This window comes from Buteo buteo, chromosome 6 (assembly GCF_964188355.1).
Source record: "Buteo buteo chromosome 6, bButBut1.hap1.1, whole genome shotgun sequence".
Taxonomy (NCBI): Eukaryota; Metazoa; Chordata; class Aves; order Accipitriformes; family Accipitridae; genus Buteo; species Buteo buteo.
The window spans coordinates 26251842-26271326 of record NC_134176.1 but is presented as its reverse complement, the minus strand read 5'-3'; the positions used below and the strand labels follow the sequence as shown (position 1 = coordinate 26271326).

The 19485-nt window shown below is 42.1% G+C and overlaps 1 protein-coding gene across 4 annotated transcripts in view; it reads left to right on the top strand.

Annotated features, from left to right (window-relative positions):
- TTLL5 (tubulin tyrosine ligase like 5) overlaps positions 1-19485 on the top strand; it is a 136524-nt gene that overhangs the window by 1688 nt on the left and 115351 nt on the right. For 3 of the 4 annotated variants that reach the window (XM_075030138.1, XM_075030137.1, XM_075030136.1), the window contains exons 3-9: positions 1736-1845; positions 3768-3850; positions 4696-4802; positions 5355-5485; positions 6047-6129; positions 8143-8212; positions 8507-8591. In XM_075030138.1, the coding sequence (XP_074886239.1) occupies positions 1736-1845; positions 3768-3850; positions 4696-4802; positions 5355-5485; positions 6047-6129; positions 8143-8212; positions 8507-8591 (669 nt within the window). Of the gene's footprint in view, positions 1-1735; positions 1846-3767; positions 3851-4695; positions 4803-5354; positions 5486-6046; positions 6130-8142; positions 8213-8506; positions 8592-19485 lie in introns of those variants that run through there. The other variant, XM_075030139.1, reaches the window with a different exon arrangement.

The following is a 19485-nucleotide window of genomic DNA, read 5'->3' as shown; positions in this document are numbered from 1 at the left end:
TAACATAAACTCCCTTCCTGTTGCCTCAGCTCATTTCCCACTTATATAAGGCTCTGGCCTGTAGTATAAATTCTGGAAGCTTCTCGGGTTCCTTCCAGCTAATTACACCCTAGTAGTTGATTTTCTTTTTTTTAAATTTTTTTTTTTATCTTTAGAGGTGGTGGAAGCAGATGGGAGTGCTGTGAAGTTAATTTGTCTGGGTGATAATGGTAATAAGTTGGTTAAGAGGACCAAGGCTACACTTAAGAGTACTTGCTTGTTCTAGCATCAGAAAAGTGCCCTTTTATCTCTGTTCCTGTGTTGTAAGTGTAGGAGGTGTTTGTCTTCTGTAGTTTCTCCAAACCTTTGGCAGACAATCATCTTGCCTATAGACATTCTATAGACAAATGCTTCTGTGTATCTCTGCCAGTCTTCATATTTCTTCTCGTTTGTGTAGAGATGTGCCTCTCTAACCCCTCAGTCTCTGTTTTCTGTTAACTTTTTTGTGGTTCCATTTCCTTGCACAGTGAGTAATAAGTAGTCTGGGTTTTATTTGCTTAGAGAGGTTGGCAGGTTTTCCTTCTGTGATCTTAGGATTTTTTATAACGGATCTTAATTTTTTTTGTGTGTGTGTGTCCTTAATTCCTCTGAGGAGATGATAGTTCCCAATGTAGTTTTGTTGTTCTGGACAGAACTGATCACTGCATCTCGGAACCTGTTGCTTGAGTAGCTGGCTGGGGGCATCGTTGTTGAATTCTGGGCTTGCATTCCACTGCATCTGGCAGAAATTAAAGAGGAGGAACACACAAGTTCATCTGTTGTGTTGAGCCAAGCCTGTTCTAGTCTCTCAAACTTTGTATGAGTGCCTTTTTGTGCACTTTGGAGTCCATGATTACAACCAGGCAGTATGCACTGATTTGCAGTTCTTAAATTGGAGACTGGAACATGCATTGTAAGGTCTAGTTGTGTGGATACCAGCAATTACAGTTTATCCTGAATTATAGATCCCATTTTCAGGCTATAAATACAGAGAACTGTAGCTGTGAAAATTCATGGGGTTTCTCCCAAATTACACTCAGTAAAATAAATACAAATTAAGCAGAACTCTGACTTAGACTGGCAAGACCAAATCAAAAAGATGATGATCTGGAAGATTCCCTTTATGGCCGAGTACCAAGGCTGCCTAGCCTGTGTGTGTGAGTCAGCACAGGCAGGGAGCAGGAACAACCACAAAACCATGGCTGAAATGCAAAGAGTAAATTTATTTTCCTTACCTCACCAACCAGGGCATCCCTGAAACAGCCCTGGGGCATCAGCACACAAGCAGAGACGCAGGCACTGTGGAGCTCGATCCTTGCTAGAGGATCGCTGAACCTGCTGTTTGTGCCTGTTCTTCAGGGATTTGCCTGGTGTAGTTTACCACTGTTCTCTGATCTTTCCCGCAGCAGGACAGGAGTCTCGAGCATGTTCGATAGGGTGCCTCTAAGTCTATCACAGGCCTATGTTATCTCAATACAGATGTTCCACTTGTCAAACACACAAGGATAGACAACAATTAGAATGATACATGTATTTTTCTACACCCCAGCTGCAAGTCACTCGAGTATGTTTATAATCCTCCTGGCCAGTCTTCTGTTATTTTCCCACAGTGTGTTTGCCTGTGTCCTGTCTAGGTGGGCAAGCATGGACAAGTATGGAGAATTACTGTGTGTATGAGGCTCAGCAGTTGCTTATACTGACTGTCTTGCCATTTCAGGGATCATCCATGTATCAAGTGGACTGGTGGTGGCTGCAGGCGGATCCCCGTCTTGGTGTTTCATGCTGAAGCCATTCTGACCAACGACAGCTACCTCCGCCTAATTGGAGGTGGGTGCAACTATGTGCAAGCTTTTGGCCTGAAGGCATGAGGTGGAAGTCTCTTACCTGGATGTTCCCTTCTCTTTGTGGTGGGGAAGAGGACATGGTAGGAAGGAAATTGCAATCTTCTCTTGTGTCTGAGTACTGAGATGTTTAGCAACGCTTGATCAGTTGGTGAATGTTTATCGCATCTTTGGGTTGTGACAAGTGTCTGTATTTGTCCCTCCATTGGGTCCTGATGTGTTTTGAGTTGGAACTGTCTGCTTGCAAATTCAACTTGGAGATCATGCTGGAACTTATGACCAGAATATAAATTCATTGCTCTGTAGCTAAGAACTTAAAATCAATCATTGCCGTGAGTTTTGACAGGGTTTCACTGGGAAATAAAGCAGCCAACCCCACAGCGGTAAGAACAGTAGCAAGCTGTAGTAACAAATCTCTGTGTCTACAGCCTCACAGCTGTGAGTAAGGCCATAAGCAAAATGATTGCTGCTCTGGCAGTGCTTGAGTTGGGAGACCAAACCTGTCTAGTGTCGAATAAGGGAAAGCCTCTAAATAAGAGGCAGAGTTGTTATAAACAGTCACTATGGATTGCGAGAGTACTTGCAGGTGCGTGTGGCTGGGAGCTCATTCTGGATATGCTGAGTTGGAGAAAAGCTAAAATCTACTCAGCTTCTTTTTGTGAAGATGCTGACACTTCTTTCTTCTCTTGCTTCTCCCTTTCTTAGGTAATTGGTGCCCTCATTTCTAATATCCTATCCAAGCAGAAATGCTTCTGGCTTATTGGGGTAAGGGGTAGAGAACGTGATTTGTGTGTGGAAACTCCTGATCCTTTTCATGTGAGTTAAAAACGTACTTGAATGATGGCAGAAGCTGACAGTAATTGTATCCTAACTGGATATCCTCTTCTGCATTTTCTCAGGAGGTGGAGGCTTTTCGTGGTTTAACAAGTCTACTGCTGAATAGTGCAACTTGTTGAATTTCCTTGAGCTTTGTCTGGTCCCAGATTATGATACCTCTTACTCTTTTCTTTAGTCTTATTTTTATTGGTAGAACATATTTCCTGAGGTTTAATCTAATCTTCATCTTTCTATTCTTAGTTTGAACCAATTTGTAAAGTGCCTTTTCCAAGTGATTCTGTATGCTAGCATTGCAATTTCTGCCTCTACATCTTTAAACTCTTTTATGGATTGCCACATCCTTTTGTATGACAAATGGCCTCTAGTCTTGGTACTTGCTTTCTGTTTATCTTATACTTTTAGTGCTGCTTACTGCTTTTGTTTTTATGACTTTCTACTTGGATAGTGATTGTCTCTTTTTTTTTTTCATTTTTTTTTTTCCTTTGTCCTATTTACTTTATTTCCTACTATTTTTTGCAGTCATTTACTGGAAGATCAGTACAGGTGGATGAGATGCAAACAGAAATTCAGTGGTTTATTTTGGGCTTTCAAGATCTAAGTGATCATATAAGGTAGCCATGTTAATGAGGGGCATATGGCATGATTACTTTTAGCTAGGAGTACTGATATTGAATAGAGAAGAAAGACCTGAAATCATGTTTGGAGTGTTATAAAGCAGTCTATATAAAGAGCTGTTTAAAAAAAAAAATAAAATCTGGGCATTTGTTAGCATGTCCTAAGTTTTATTTTGATATGATAGGGTTTAGTGATGCAGCAATATTATACGTAAGGATTGATGTAAGTCAGTTCAGTGCTACCGTTGGAGTTAATGCCCCAAGAGATGGACAGGCACTTCCTACCACCCATTGCCTGTTACATGTTGCTAGCGTGTGGATGCTCCACTGTGGATTAAGTGCAGCTGTACTGTGCTGAGTCCTGTGGTGCTTTTCTCTCTTCTTTGGTAGCATAGGAAACTTTGGTTTATTCTTCTAGGTGAAGACTCTAATATCGTGTCTCTTCCCTTCTTAACAGAGCGCTACCACTTGTCCTATAAGATTGTGCGAACAGACAGCCGTCTGGTTCGAAGCATTCTGACTGCCCATGGATTCCATGAGGTGAGTGCAATGAACTTCTGATCTGATTATGTGCTGGGCTGGGAGGTGGTGATGATGATGATGATTATGTTTTTGGTTTTTTTTTGTATTTTGTTTTGTGGTTTGTGGTGTGGTTTTTGTTTTGTTTTGGTTTTTTTGTTTTTTCCACTCTGCAGGGTTAGAACCAGGAAGTTGCTGTGGACCCCCTTGAGGGTTTTTTTTTTTTCCATACTCTGCCAGTCAGACAGGAAATATGTCATGGTTTTGCTCTCTGAGGAGTACCCTTTAGCCCTAAGGCTGCAAAATTGGGGAAAAAGGGATGCTGAAGTTGGGTCATGTGTTTTTTCTCTTCTCGTTTTTAAAGCGTCATCTCACACCCTTGAAGATCTAAATGATTTAATCTCTCAGCCTTTTCAAGCTCACAGAAGCATTGAAGTAGTGTTTCATGTTTCTCTTCTAGTACTTGTCTTGCTCTAAGGAATGTCCTATATGCAGCCAATGACAGTTTCAGAGAGGTGTGTGTATGGTGGATTTTCTTGTGAATAACACCAAGTTCAGGAATTGGTCTTACAAGTTTCCTGAAGAAATCTAAAATGCTTTACAAGTTGGGTTTAAACAGTTTATAAAAAGAACAAAACCACAAGTTTCTTTAGAAAAGTATGACATGGTTATTTCCCAGCAGTACTGTACAGTAGCTTACGACAGGAGTCTGGCTAGAGTTGCCCTAATATTAGAGATGGATAGAGGAGGTTGTCTTAAACTAGAATTGCTTTGGTCTCATAGACATAAGGTCTGTAGGACAAGTGGTGGTGCTTTTCATTAGTTCTATGTTTTTATGTGTGTGGTGTTTTTATGTTGCGTTCTAGGTGCACCCTAATAGCAGCAATTATAATCTCATGTGGACAGGATCACACTTGAAGCCCTACTTGTTGCGTTCCCTTACAGATATTCAGAAAGTCAATCATTTCCCTAGGTAAGGCCTTGATATCATGTTTTGCTGAACATCTTTGTGATGGTTTTCAAAAATCTGAATATATATAGCTCTAAAAAAAATAGAATATACATGATTCTATGAAGTCTCAACACACTGGGCCTGTGCCACATGCTGTCTTCATTCTAAAGGGTCTTTGGGGAGATAGTTTGTGACTTGAAGTGCCTGTCTGTAGCCCAGATACTGGATTTTTAATTTTTTTTTTTCTTATTTGGTGGTATAAGTAAAGTATTTGGGGCTTTGAGTTCTTAGTTACAGACATAGTCATATGTCATCTGCTAAAGTTTATAAACAACATTATAACAGTTTGCTGTGCTTCAGTCTGTCTTGGGAATTGCAGGAGGTGCTACAGATGAGGATGGATATTAATATGGCCATAGGACAGAGACAGTAAAACTGAAGAGTAGTTGCAGGTTAGGGTTTAGACATCTGACAGGGCTAGAGATGCTTTAGTAACTAGGATGAAGGGTTGCTGTAATGTGGTTTTTTTACGTGGGGAAAAAATAGATACAGCATCTTGTTTTGGGACTTCAGGTCATATGAACTCACACGGAAGGACAGACTATACAAGAACGTCAGTCGTATGCAGCTGGCCCATGGATTCAAGACATTCCATATCTTACCTCAGACCTTTATCCTGCCAACAGAGTACCAGGACTTCTGCAGTAAGTGAATGGCTGATGATGCCCAACCTGAAGCAAAATAACTGGGTAGGGGGAAGGGAATTACTTCTAATATCCCAGCCTGTTGATCATGCCAGTGGTTGAGGCAGCAAAATTAGAGGAAGCTGGAAAGACAGTGGAAAAGGCCCACATGATTTCTTTATGTAATTTCTACTCTGCTGTGTACTCCATGCCTGCGTAAGTCCCCAAGAAGCTGATGTGGGCTTAAGGCTTCAGAATTGATGTTTTTTTTGTGCACATTGTTGTTGATGATCAACTCCACAATATCCCTGACTAATATCTGGGAGTACTGAAGACAGAAGTGTCAAAAGGAGGCATAGTGCAGAGAAATTAATCTACCGGAGCAGCAGGAGGGGCTTCAGGAGGGGCCGTAATAATTGCAGTGAGTCCCAAGAGGTAAAATAGGACATCAAAAAAGTAGACTTTAATCTCCTCATGGAGTTCTCTAAAGCTTTTACTGTGGGCAACATTCTTGATTCTTGCTCCTCTGTAAATAAGCAAAATGGAAGATCTTTCAGACTTGTGCTGTTTTCTTTTAACCAGATACCTATTCTAAGGACAGAGGCCCATGGATAGTGAAGCCCGTGGCCTCTTCCAGGGGTCGAGGTGTCTACCTGATAAACAATGTAAGTGTTCAGCAAAAGGACTGCTCTTCAGTAACACTGTCTGCAAAACTATGCCAGCTTCTGGGCACAGGGCGTGGAAACATCTAACCAGACACTGGCCCTGCTCTGGATTTCAACCATACATTGGTGAGCAGTTCAACAGTCCTGAGCAGCTGTCAAAGCCTGCCCAGGCATATGCTGCGTGACCAAAAGCAATCTAGTTCTTTGTATGCTCTGCTTATCTTGCAACCTACTTTCAAGTCTTAGCTTATTAGGAGCAAGTTCATGCTCCCTGAGACGGTTTGGGAAGCTGTGCTGCTTCACCGTCTCCTTGAGGCTGACAGTAGGCTGGCCTTGGGAGGATTCCCAGAACTCTCCTTAGTTGTTTCCTTGTGCAATCTAAACAGTTCTCAAACAGTCCCTCTGTGTCCCTCTTCCCCCTGGAAAAGACCAATTAAAATGAAACTTTAGGTGATACAGTAAGATCAATCTTAGAACTCTGTTATCTAAATGCCAGTGTGCCCTTACTGAGGTGTAATGGGGATGGTTCTTTGAATTCAATGTGCTGGTTATAGTGTCTTTTGCCCTTTTTGGGCTTTGCAGGGAGTTAGGTTGTCATAGGTAACAAATACATCTGGGCAGGAGCCAAACATATGAGGGGATTCCAATAAATATTCTCAGCAGCACAACTGACTGGTGAGTCATTTTGTTTTCACTCACTCAAACCCCTTTAGCCTCCCCTGCACTGAAGGGGTCATGCTGCCTCATCTGTTCTCTACTTGGATCATTTCCCATAAAATAAGGGAGCAATTCGCCAAGTGTATGAGGTAAGTATTTCCAAAGCTGCACTCAGCTTTTTTCTTTGCTTGAAAGAGAGGAACGAGCTCAGGCTTATATGGCAGTTGGCCCTGAACTGGGGAGAAGACCCTTCTGGGACCAATCTCCCTTTGTGTATATCTGTTCCAGAAACACTTCAGCTAGTTTGGCCCGAAGACTTCAGTTTCCTTCAGTCTGATGCCATTAAGGGAGTGTTTTCTAGAATCTCATCACAAAAGTGTTTAAAAACAACAATAAAAAAAACCCCAACAAAACAACAAACCTTTGAATTTCTCTGATTCATAATAAAACAGGCTGTCACTTTTGTGTGATGTGCTGAGGGAAGTTGAGCTTGTTCCCTCACATTGTATATGTGCACTCTATATGCCTAGGTTTCCTGCTCATGGTGCTGGTGCTGTGGCTGAATACATGCAAAATTGAATAAAGCCAGGATGATGGGGTTCTCTTGGCTCTTTTGCAAACTGAAGGCAAGAACATATTTTGCAAGAAACTGTATGAGTAGTTAAAACTGGTTACAAGAGAGAGGGTCGCGTACAACAAAAAGTACAAGCTTTTTCAACAGATCATGTGACTTTGCAATCTGTATTTGTCATAGATACAGCTTTCTGTTCTGAGCTATGAGTGTAGCGTCTTCCTGGTACAGTAGTCCCTGCTGTGAACTGAACCTCGGTAGAAGGTACTTACTCATGTAGGCAAGAAGGTTGGATACCAGCCCAGGATCTAGCTATAAAGATCAGAAGTTGAGGAGTAATTTTCTTCACTTGTGACTTCCTCACCAGCTGTAGTTACATGCTCCTTCCAGTGCCCTCTTCTGCGTGTTTGGTTAAATACTTGAGAAGCAAACAGAAGGACAGTCACTTCTTAGATGTGTTTTTTTCCTGTTTTTTTCATTGCCATGTAGCTGCTAAATCTGTATTCTACTCTAAGGAGCACTTAACTGGAAGATTCAATGGGCAGGTTTTTTGGCAATGTAATCATTCCCAGGCTTCTGGTTAGGATCTAATTACCTTAGGTATGTTGTGACTGATAGTGGTGTTTTCTCCTTTTGTTTTTGTTTCCTCCCTTCCCAGACATAGCTGTTGGTACAGAGTGGCTTTAGGAGGGAAAGGCTGGAAAAAATGGTGGTTTTGATCTAGTCATCTTCTTATTCCTTAAGCCTCCTGTTTTTTCACTATTGGATTCTCTGTTCTTCTGTAGCCAAACCAGATTGTCCTGGAAGACAACATCCTGGTTTCTCGTTACATCAGCAACCCCCTGCTCATAGATGGTGAGTGTGCTTAGGAATTGCTTTTCTCTCTGTCCCCAACCCCACACCTGAGGATCTCTGCAATCTTTGCAGGAATTTACTTGGATAATTGAGTGGTCTATCTTCCTCTAGTACTGGAAAAATGTATCTAGAAAATTCCTTAAAATCTGGAAGCTTTTCAACTGGGAAAGCTTCAGGCACCTATGTCAGCAGCAAATAATGGTTTATTGCTCTCAGGGTGTGTTGAAATTCCTCAACTGGATATGATGTCTGAAAGATATTTGCGGTCACTGACTCTTGACAACTGTATTTCAGATTTCAAATTTGATGTACGCCTCTATGTTCTGGTTACATCCTACGATCCACTTGTCATCTATCTCTACGAGGAAGGATTGGCCAGGTAGGGGAGGTTTGTTCTTTCTCAGTGTACATGCACTTGATGATTCAGAGATGTCTTGGCTCACCTCTGTATTCCTGATGCAATAGTGAGTGAGGGAAGTGCCAGTTAGGGAGTTCTGCAGAGTTTAAATATATGATACTTCACCATGCTGTGTCCCATCAGTTTTCTTTATATAGGTTATAGGATCTTTAGTGAGGGACTTTATTACATATGTAACAAATAAAGCAAGTTTTCAACTCTGAAGGGTTGAATGGCCACATACACCATCATTGGCATGTTCATTCTTAAGGTCGGGCTCTTCCTGAAATCTCTTTGGACTCGTGGTGCCTTTTGTGCCCCTTCTCCATCCTCCAAGGTGAAGGGAATCTAAACTTTCTCAATTTCTGTTTAGTCCTAAAGACAAAAGCAGCTGGAGACCTGTTGTTGGATGTATTGGCCTTTGTTTTAATACTTTCAACTGCTCTTCTAAATTTTAGGTCAGTATTTGTATTTTCTACAGTATTGAGTAAGTGGGTTTAGACTAGTTCACTGTTCTTACCCTGCAAGATGTCTGTTTCCTTTTGCATGTAAGTCATGAAAGATACTTAAGATTCCCAGGAGGAACACTTACCTATCAAATTCCTGTTTCTTTTCATCACAGAAGTTTAGCTAAATACCCATCTGTAGTAACTAATAAATTTGAAATAATCACCCTTCTGAATTTCCAACAGACCAGAAACTTAACTGCAGTGGTGTTGGAGAAGAGAGCATCACAGGACTGTCTTCTGCAACAGTTTTAAGCAGTGCTGAATCTGTCTTATATGCACATCTGGTGTACCCAGAAAGAATCTCTCTAGGGTTCAAGCCTGCATGGCTCTGACTTAGGCAGATACTGTGTCCAACTTGCCTTTATCCAATGCAGATACTGAATAAAAAAGGATGTATTAATAATTATCCCACAAGAAATATCTTTAAATTGATGAACAGATCCCCTTCAGGTGTGTTGTGATGTGCCTCTGCCTGCAAAGATAATGTGAACACACTGTTTCCCTAAAAGGAGGCAGGAAGGGGTAGCGCATCTTGGTCAGTGGAAAACTTGACAACTATATTCACTGTAGAAAAGGAGCCTTAAACACGCCTGGCATGCAAGACTTTTCTCTTGGGAATCAGCAATTAAGTTGTTGGTTGCTAATATTGCATGTTATTGGAAAGTGAAGAGGGAAACAAAATCATCGATTGTGAATGAGTAGATTGCTAGGATGTTCTGAAAATGGGCAGTGCATAGCAGGCCTCCAGAATAGGATTTGTAGTTCTGCTGATCTTGTTGTAACAAAGGAGTTTACTTCTGCAAAAATCCATCCGTGTAAGAGACAAGTGTTCTACTTTGTTTGGGGACAAGTGTGCCAATTGCATGATAGATAGCTTTTTTTATCTCTCATAGTAGAGTAACATGTTTTTCTTGAGGGGGGGAAGTGTATGTAGGCATGTGTATGCTTTTTTTTTTTGTTTGTTTGTTTTTTTTGTTTTGTTTTTGTTTTTGTTTTAACAATTCCAGTCATATCAGAGGTCTAGGGAAGGAAATGAGGAAGGAAACAAGTGTATTCTTTTGACTGAAATATACTGGTCAGACAGTTCTAGTGAATCCCTTAAGATAGAATCATCAAATTTATTTAGGTGGGAAGGGAACTCTGGAGATTTTTAGTTCAACCTTGTTCTCAAGATAAGACCTTCTTCAAAGTTTGGGCAGGTGCTCTGTGGCCTTATACCATAAAGTTTTGAATATCTTCCAAGAATGGAGATTCCATAGTCCGATGTCTGACCATTCTCACTGTGAATGTGTGTGTGTTTTTTATATCTAATCAGAATTTCCCTTATTGCAGTTTGACTATTGCCTCTTGTCCTTCTGCTATGCACCTTAGAGAAGAGTCTGTCTCTGTCTTTATAGCCATGCATTAAGGAGTTGAACACAGCAGTTAGATCTATTCTTAGCCTTATCTGCAGGCTAAACAATCCTTTTCTCCTCAGCTTCTCCTTGTACATCATGTTTTTCAGCCCATTTTAATAGCTCTCTGCCAGACTCACACCACTTAGTCAATACTTCTACTTGTACTGGGGGGCTCCTAACTGGACATGGCGTTCCAGGTGTGTGTCCAGTACTTGCTAAGCAGTCACAAGTAAGAGGTACTAATCAGTTCCCTCAACCTACTGGCTACACTTTTGTTGATACAGTCCAGCATGTAGTTAGCCTTCATTGTTGCAAAGGCAAACTGCTAATTCATGTTCAGCTTGTTGTCCGCCAGGACTGTTTGTCTGTTCTGCAGAGCTGCTTTCTATCCACCCAGCCTGTACTGTTGAACAGGGCTATTCCTCCCAGGTGCAAGACTTGCATTTGCTTTTGCTAAAGTTCATGAGGGTTCTGTTAACGCATTCCTTTAGCTTTACAGGGGCTGTTTGAGTGCTCAGGTCTTGAGCCATGCCATCCATTGCTCTCCCTTTGTCCCCAGAACCATTCATGTCATCCTAGAAGGCAATCAGGAGGCCTCAGACGTGATTTGCTCTTGGAAAATTTGTGCTTGCTGTTCCCAATAATTGTTTTATCCTTCATGTGTCTGGAAATACCTACCTGGAAGATAATAGTCCAGGAGTACCTACTGGTAGCAAGACTGTAGGTCACCTGGGCTATGCTAGGTAAAAGGTCTCTTGAAAGAATGATCTGATTTCTTTGAGTTTGTGAGCCAGTGTTCCTACTTGATAACCTGGATTCTGGCTGGCTGAATTTCTTTGTTCTTTCAGCATTTAGGATATTCACCTCTAAAGCTTGAAACAGTGTTGTAGTCAACCCTGAGCAAATAACCTAAGTTTTCTTTCTGCGTATCCATCTAGAAGTATCAGTCTCAACAATTCTGGACTCTCCATCTTGGTAAGATCCCACGTGGCAGTAATGCTTGCAAATCACTTTTTAGTGTTCTAAAGTCCTGTGTTTAGATTCCGTTTGTTTAAACTATAATCAAACCTAGAGCGCATGGTGTCCACATACATGACCAATGGAACATATATGTACAGGACACCACAGTATTGCTAATGGTAGTTATCCTTTCCTTCAAACTGCATCCCACCTTACAGCTCTCTGTGAGAGGTAGCTAGTATATGGAGACTAACTGTGGCACTAGGTATCTTAATGCCGCTCTGCGATACAGTCAGCTGTACCAGTACAACTGTGGGGCTGGTGTAGAGGGAATAATGAGATGTTATCTCTGGTCCAAGGACAGTCCTGAGTCTGGAGGGTAACTCTAGCTCTGTTACTGAAGTTCAACTGTCCACTGAGCAATTTCAGCTGTAGTGTCAGCTATGGCTGAAGACTTGTAGTTGAATGCTTTCATACGATAGGTATAAATTTATTGCAACCAGTATCTTTAACTACTCTTAAACTTTTCAATTCTATGGCTGTAGAGTTGGTAAGTTTGTGCAGCAAGTGCTGGCAAGCTGTCTTTGGAGGACAACACTCAAGCGTGAGCAGAGGTTGATGGAAAACTCACGGTGGGCTGTTCTGTGTGGCCTCCAGATGGCACTAGTGGTCTTTAACTCTAGTGATTTGGCTTTTTCCCACACCCTGGATTTGCAAATTCAGTTGGTAAGAGGTAAGGAACCTGGAGCTACTGGATTCTGGCTTCCTATTTAGCTTTTTTGCCTTCCATTTAACAGTGTGAGTTAAGTGCTGGGAGAGACCCTTTTATTGCCTCACACAGTGTAATGCTTTGGTTTAAAGCAGGGACAAAACTTTTAGCTGTGTGGGGAGGGAGGAATGCTTTAACCTTTGGGAGTAGAAGCTGGTTTTTACTCTTTACTTAAGAAAAAACCCCGACACTGCTTAAGAGTGGAAGCAATTTGTAGCAGAGAACTGGGAGGTAAGATCAGGGCCTGGAGTCAAATGTGGCATTGAAGCAATCTAAGGGGAAACCCACCAACAGAACAAAGGAATCTCTTCTCAGGACCTCTGCTAGTGCTTGTGGTGCGCTGTGGTGACTTCCATGTTTTGAGTTTGCTTTCTGAAGGTAGATTGTCTCTGAAGTGTAGTCAGGGTGACCTCTTCTGGGTTGTTCTCTTAATTTTCTTTTCCCATTTTCTTTGTCTGAAAGGTAATGTTCACCTCCAGTGTAATGCTTTGCATATTCTAAGTAGAAGAGGAACCTGACTGTTTCATAAAGTTGGTGACCTCTACCAGAAAAGGAATGCTATCAGAAAACCATAAGATGTGTATTATACCAACTCTGTTCCTTTTAAAGATCATTACATTTGTGATGTTTGACTAGATACTTCCTTAGGTCTTGTTTCTCTTGGCAGAGCTAGACTTGTCATGATATGATCTAGAGTGGAATTTGAGGCTTTAATGCTGAGGCGAAGAAAGGGATTATTGATCCAGCATGTGTAACTTGTGTTTCACTTTCCATGTGGAAGAGTGAAGAAAAAGTTTCCTTTGAAGGAGATGTGAAGAGTATGTACCTGGAGGTGTGTAACAAAGCCTTCAGCTATTGTTGCTTGATTTGTGCTGGAAGTACGGAATAACTGTTTGGTTTGCCCTGGCATTTTTTCAATGTGATTTTTCAGGAAGATATTGACATCAAAGCCTTTTCTTTGTTTATCCCCTAAAAGAATATTGAGTAGAACTTAGGAAGTGCTGATGTTGTTGGTTGCTTTTGTAGCTATTTCCACCCCACTCCCCATGGAATAAGCTGTATTTAGTATGGACAGAGCCTTAGGTCATCAGAGTCAGGTGTCAGACTTCTGGAGAGTTACTAAGAATGGTATTAGTGAATGTGCTCTAGGTTTTCATCTTTCATTACAATACTACTTTTCTGGTCTTGCCTCCCTCAAACTGTCAAACCTCCTCTTGCATATTTTGGGCCTGGTCCACCTCTAGAAGGAATGCTGCCAATAGATTCATTTAGAGATATTCAGTGATATGTTTGGAGGGCATGGAGTGCTGTTTTTTTTTTTCTCTTTCTTGAAGCTTGAAAAAAGACTGAAGCTGTGCTTAAGGCATAAAGCAGCACTGGGTGACTTAAGATCCTTGTCTGTTAAATTGAAAAATGTGGTGTCGAACACTTTACTAGTACATATTTAAAAAAAAAAAGTAGACAAAGCATGCTGCCATACATCTGTTAAATTGTCAGATATTTAGTAACTTGGTGCTGGAAAGGACAGTTATCATCTAGATTGACCATCTGTGATTCACAGCCTGGAGAACTGTAGCTGGGACCTTTGCATCAAAGGTATAGGTTTGGAGAATGAGATGGTCTTGACAAGCTTGGTCCAGGTTTGCCTGAGGGTGTAACTCAGTCATCTAATTGTATGTTAAAAATCTAGGTAGTTTTATTTAGCTGAGACTTCCAAAATATGTGATGGAATATATTTATTGACATACCTTTTATATCCTATGACATGTACGTATGAATAAGAGGTTCACTGTTAATAAACTACAGTCTTAATTACAAACTTTGCATGCTTTTGAAGGTGACTCACCAAGCCTAGTTATGTGGAAGTCCCAAGGCTGCTCTTAGAGCCAACCATTGAATTGGTGGATTATGCTGGTTTTTGGAGGGGCATCCATGCAAGGAGAGAGTAACAAGCCTGACTTGTGTCTGAAGTACAGCTGAAGAGGACATGAGGCCAGGAATAGCTTGTGCTGTTTGTGAGCCTTCCCCATTTTCCCAGCTATGGATGCCTGTCATTCTCCTGTCTGACTTTCCCTCCTATGTACCTCCTTGTGGGACAGAAAGTAGCCTGGTGGACCTGTCTTGCTTGGTGCCTGAAGACATAATGGGGACTTGACATATGGTGTGGGAAATTCATAGTGAAATGGCTCCTTGTTTAGGGAGACTTCTCCACAGCCTACTTTTTTGCCTAAACTCCCAGGTTTAGGCAGCCTTCTTTCTGACCCTGAATGGCTGGAACTGTCCTAGCCCAGCAGGAACTTCTTAGTCAGATTTACACCGAATTTGAAAAATAGATTTAAAAAAAGGCAAAACTGAGCTGAAAAGCAAATGTTCTTGCAAAGGGCCCAAGGAGCAGCAGCTGGGGGAGACTTTCCAGAGGGACAGGAGAGTTCCTGTAATGGCGGGGTAGGCAGCTGGACTTCACAGCAGCTGCCACTGGCTGCCATGCTGCCGCCTGAGCTCACCCCACTTCAGCCTCGCAGCGCTCCCTCCTTCGGTAGCCTGGCTTCCTAGTTAGCACTGGCTCCACTGGGATATTTACCTTTTCTGTGCTGGATTCCTGTGGTTTCCAAAGAATTCAGGTGCTCCCTTCGAGCCAAGGAATTCACATTACCTCACAGGCTGCACTTAGGCCAGAGCCGGCTGGCTTGGCCACAGCAGCCCCGTCCTCCTTGCAGTAACCCCTGCCTGGCAGGCCTCCACTTCTGCATGTGCACCTGGGATCAGACTACAACCACTTCAGTAGACATCGCCTCGCACAGAAGGTGTGGAGCAGTGTTTTTCACTAGATGTCCCCACTGGACTTTGGACCAGTGGATTCTGTGTCAAGCCAGGAGACTTTCTGCTGCTTCCTTGCTTTTTAATTAAGATAAGCAGGGTTTGAATCACTGATCTGTCTGTCTCTATATGTCTTTTCATAGAAATTTACTGCTTATACAGACACCTGCTACCTGATTTTAGACTATGTGTTTTTTACTTTGAATTTTCTTCTGTAAAATGGGGTAGTTGGGCCTCAGGCTGCTACTGTTTGAGAGTTGCAAGCAAGCCTACTGTATATATTTTTATATATATGTAATATAAATATTTTTTATATTTTTTTACTATATATATTTAAGTCATGGCCTAGTGATGCTCTTTGTTAAATCTGGTTCCCCTGGCAGGTAGCTAGACACTTGTGAGTGGTATGGGATGTGGCCCTTAGTTAGGGTCCTTGTCCAAGGGTTTAATTTTGAACAATCTACTCTTGTTGAACTTCATCAAAACTGCTCTTTTGGATGAAAGAGTTGTTTAAAAAAAGGAGTGGAAAAATGGCTTCTTGAGCAATATTTGTATATCTTGCAGTGATGTAGTTACAATATTGACATAGCATATCACCATTCTCCAATAAAAAGAAGTGTGTCTTGCTAGCTTCAGCAACCTATCTTCTTGATGGCGTATTTTAGGAAATTCTGAAGGAAAGGTAGCTAAATACTAACTAGCAAATTCATTTTTTATCTTTTCTATAGACCTGTCCTCATCTTTCATGTTCCTCAAATTACTTCCCCACCCCCATCCTTTGAGTCTGTCTTTGGGTAGCAGAGGGTGGTCTACCCAGGCATAGTGGTTCTCTGGGTATAACTACATGACCCTACTGTTGAGCTTGACAGGGTCAGTGTACTAAAGAATTGGAGAGGCTAGGCAACTCTTGGTGACAATCTGCACAATGAGAAACCAGAGAATGTGAGAGACAGAAGAGGTTCACTGAATCACAGAGTGGCTGAGGTTGGAGGGGACCTCTGGAGGTCATCTGGTCCAACCCCCCTGCTCAAGCAGGGCCACCTAGAGCCAGCTGCCCAGGACCATGTCCAAATGACTTTTGAATATCTCTAAGGAGGGAGACTTCACAACTTCTCTGGGCAACCTGTGCTAGGTTACCTTCATGGTGTTTCCTTATGCTCCGTAGGTTCAAAATCCTGTTAATGGCAGTGCATAAGTTGAAAACTTGCAAATTTGTTGTGAAAAGATAAAAAAGGAAAATAAGTCTTTTTTTTCCTGTCCCCCCCAGACATCTGATAAAACTGCTCCTGGATCTTGTCCTTGAATGTAGAACCCTTTGAATAATTTTATCCAGCTTTGTTTAGAGAAACTCTGCCATCATATGTCACCAAAACTTTTTATGTTTAGTAATTCCCTTACAAGCTTTGGCTCCTGTTCATATTCAGTTGTTAACTGACGTATCAGGTGCATGCTGTGGAAAATGTTCATGTTGGAGATAGGGGGATTGTGATGGTCTCTAGACATCTGTTTTCTGACCTGCACTGCAAGGGAACTGGGTCCCAGATGGCATTTTGGAGTCCGGACCTTAATAGTGTTAAAACTGGAAATATCTGTAGTTCTCATCTACCAGTTGTAGTCCATTGAACAAGTCCCATAGGGTGTCTTGTTTCTTTTCATCCTGATTTTAACAGCAGTTCATAAAGAGAATTGAATGGTGCAAACAACTTTCTACGTGGTTTTAGTTCCCTAAACAAAGTGGCAGCTAATAGACTAAGAGGGAAGCCAAAGTCTAATGCATGGACAGGGTTGGAGAGAGGGACTGAGAAAGTGACTCCAAGCATAAAATGTGAGGAGCATGCTTACAGAAAGACTACACTGGTTATTTCCAGGACATGTAGTCAGGAACTCTGTCTGCAGTCATGGAAAAGACTATCAAAATGTGTGCTTTTTCTGTAGCAGTTGTTTGAGAGAAAAGGGATTAACTATTCTTTCCTTCTTCTACTCCAGGGTCTTTTCTCTTCTCCTCCTCCTTTCCCAGGCCCTGGCTAGGTGTCTCAAATAAGCATTCCAGAGCTGCCAAGTTTCATGCAAACCCATGTAACTTCTTACATAAATATTTAATGATCCAGTTTATGTATTTCCAAAATGACTTGCATATGACAAACCTTCCCTTGTGGTCAATTCATTTCCTGAAGTAATGCTGGGGATAAGGCAAAGAGCGGTGTACAACCCCTCAGGTAGTGTCCTGCCTGAACGCGTGACGGTAAAACAGTAGGTTGTTTGGGTTAAGGTAGTGTAGGGGTGTGGGTTAGGGGCCAATCAAAGTTTGGTGTGGTGTGGTGGATTTGGGAATTTCTAGAGGTAAGTGTGGGCTCTGTGACATGTTTTGTAGATTGCTGGGTCAACAGGGAAAAGTGCTGCATGCCACTTGTGGAGTAAGTGGCCTGTTGAAGGTGGAGCTTAAGCTTGCTTATAAGGCTTGTAGTGAACTCTTACAAGATGGGGAGGGAGGGCAGTCATCTGTCAGTATCTGAATGCCAAAGGTGATTTTTAACAGGGCAAGTCTGAAGCCTGACAGGGAGGCAGAGAGCTGGGATGCCTCTAGGTGATGTACTGTTAGTCTGAAGGTTGAGAGTACTTCTGGAGTCTGAAGGAATTAGTAAGGCTTCTCCCTTGATTTTCTGTTCCTGCTGCCTAGGCCACCTGCTGCCACTACTGCCACCCTACTGCTCGATTTTGACTGCTCTTTCCCCCTCTCTAATCCAAGAGAAAGTGCAGCCAGAGGGAAAGTAAATGTGCTGTTGTTGAAGGTGAGCTAGGTAGCAGTGTGTAGTTGTTGGTAAAGGGAACTGGTTGTTGCTTTTATCTGAGCTGGCATGTGCCTGTGTGTCTTGACTGTGACCAGCTGAGGCATGGGCAGGTCTGTCAGAATGATTGAATGTATGAGTGTCACTTCTCTATTCTAAGTTTCAAATTCATAAGTGAAGGGCATCTCCTCTGTCCTGCTGAGGAAAAGAAAAGCTGCAGTGAAAGGGAGGGAGGCTGCCAGGGCTGTTCACAATATGATTGCTGCTACTTCTGCCTGGGAGGCTATATTGCTGGCAGCAGTTTGTGTGGAAACTGAATAGTGCACAGTCAACCTTGGTTTAACCTTTCCGATTTCCAGCTTTAGTTTTGGGGTAGAAGCTCTCCCACAATAGAGACTTTTGGAATCTAATCTGTTGTATATCATGTTAGTAGGTGTCCTTAATTTTCTCAACTTATCCCTTTCCTCAGATTTTTAAAAGGGCAAGACTCATTACAAGGGGAAGATCTTTGAGAGGATGGGAGTGCAGTAAGGTCAGGGAAACAAGTTAATGAAAGTGAGTATCTCTGATATCACTTGTTGTTCAATTTAGAAACTAAATACAAGCAGTACATAACATCAAGACAGGGGAAGGTGCTTCCTATGTCCTTCTGGCTGTGAGCTATATTATCTCTGTGTAATACATATCACAGAGGTGACCCAGGTTAATGCTGTGATAGGGGACCATTCCTTGTGCTTCCTTTGCCTGTCTGCCCCCTGTGCCCCCAAGTCCATTGGCAGGTGAAATACAGTTCAGTCAACAGACGAGAAATCCAACATTGAAAACTTGCTGTTAGAACCTGCATTATGGAGAAAGCAAATCTGAATTCAGGCCAAAACAGACTTGATATCCTTCTGATGGTGGATACAGAACAGACATCTGTTCCTTTCTTGGTTACCTCTATAATATTTCACATTGTTAACAAGAACTGCTGGTTTAGATGAAGTGGGGTCAGAAGAATGCGCTGAAGTGGCAGGAAACCTTCCTGTCTAACAGTGGAAAATTTCACCTGTTCCTAGATTTTTTTTTTCACTTGACAAGTCCTCCAGCAAATTCTTTGTAAGATTTCAAAGCAATGTGGATCCAGTTGTTGAACCATTCAGACCACACAAACTTAACTACCAGCAATACACAACAGTGTTAAGTGTGTTGGGTCTCTGCATTGCAAAGCCTATGGAGTAGTCCAGAACTTGCACAGGATCAGATCACAGTGGGGGAAAATAAGAGTTGCTTGAAGCAGAGCAAGAAAGAGATGGTGTTAGTGAGCAGAAGATAGCGTTTTGACAAGTTTCACTTGTTAAAATAGTATCTTTTGGCTGAAGATGCGCCTCTGCATGGGGACAGTTCAGTCTCCAGCTTAGGAGTACTCTTGGATTCCTGGCTGATTGCAGGCTCCCACATAGCAGCATCCACGAGTAATGCTTTGGCTAGGAAAGTCCTGTCCTGGCAGATGATGACCTGGCCTCAGTTATTTGTGCCTTCAACACTCTTTGGCTGGATTATAGCAATATGAGATACCTGGGCATGAAGCCTTTAGTGCTTAGGAAAATAGCTCGTGCAGAATGTTGCAGCATGTGCTTGTGGTAAATTGTATTACTG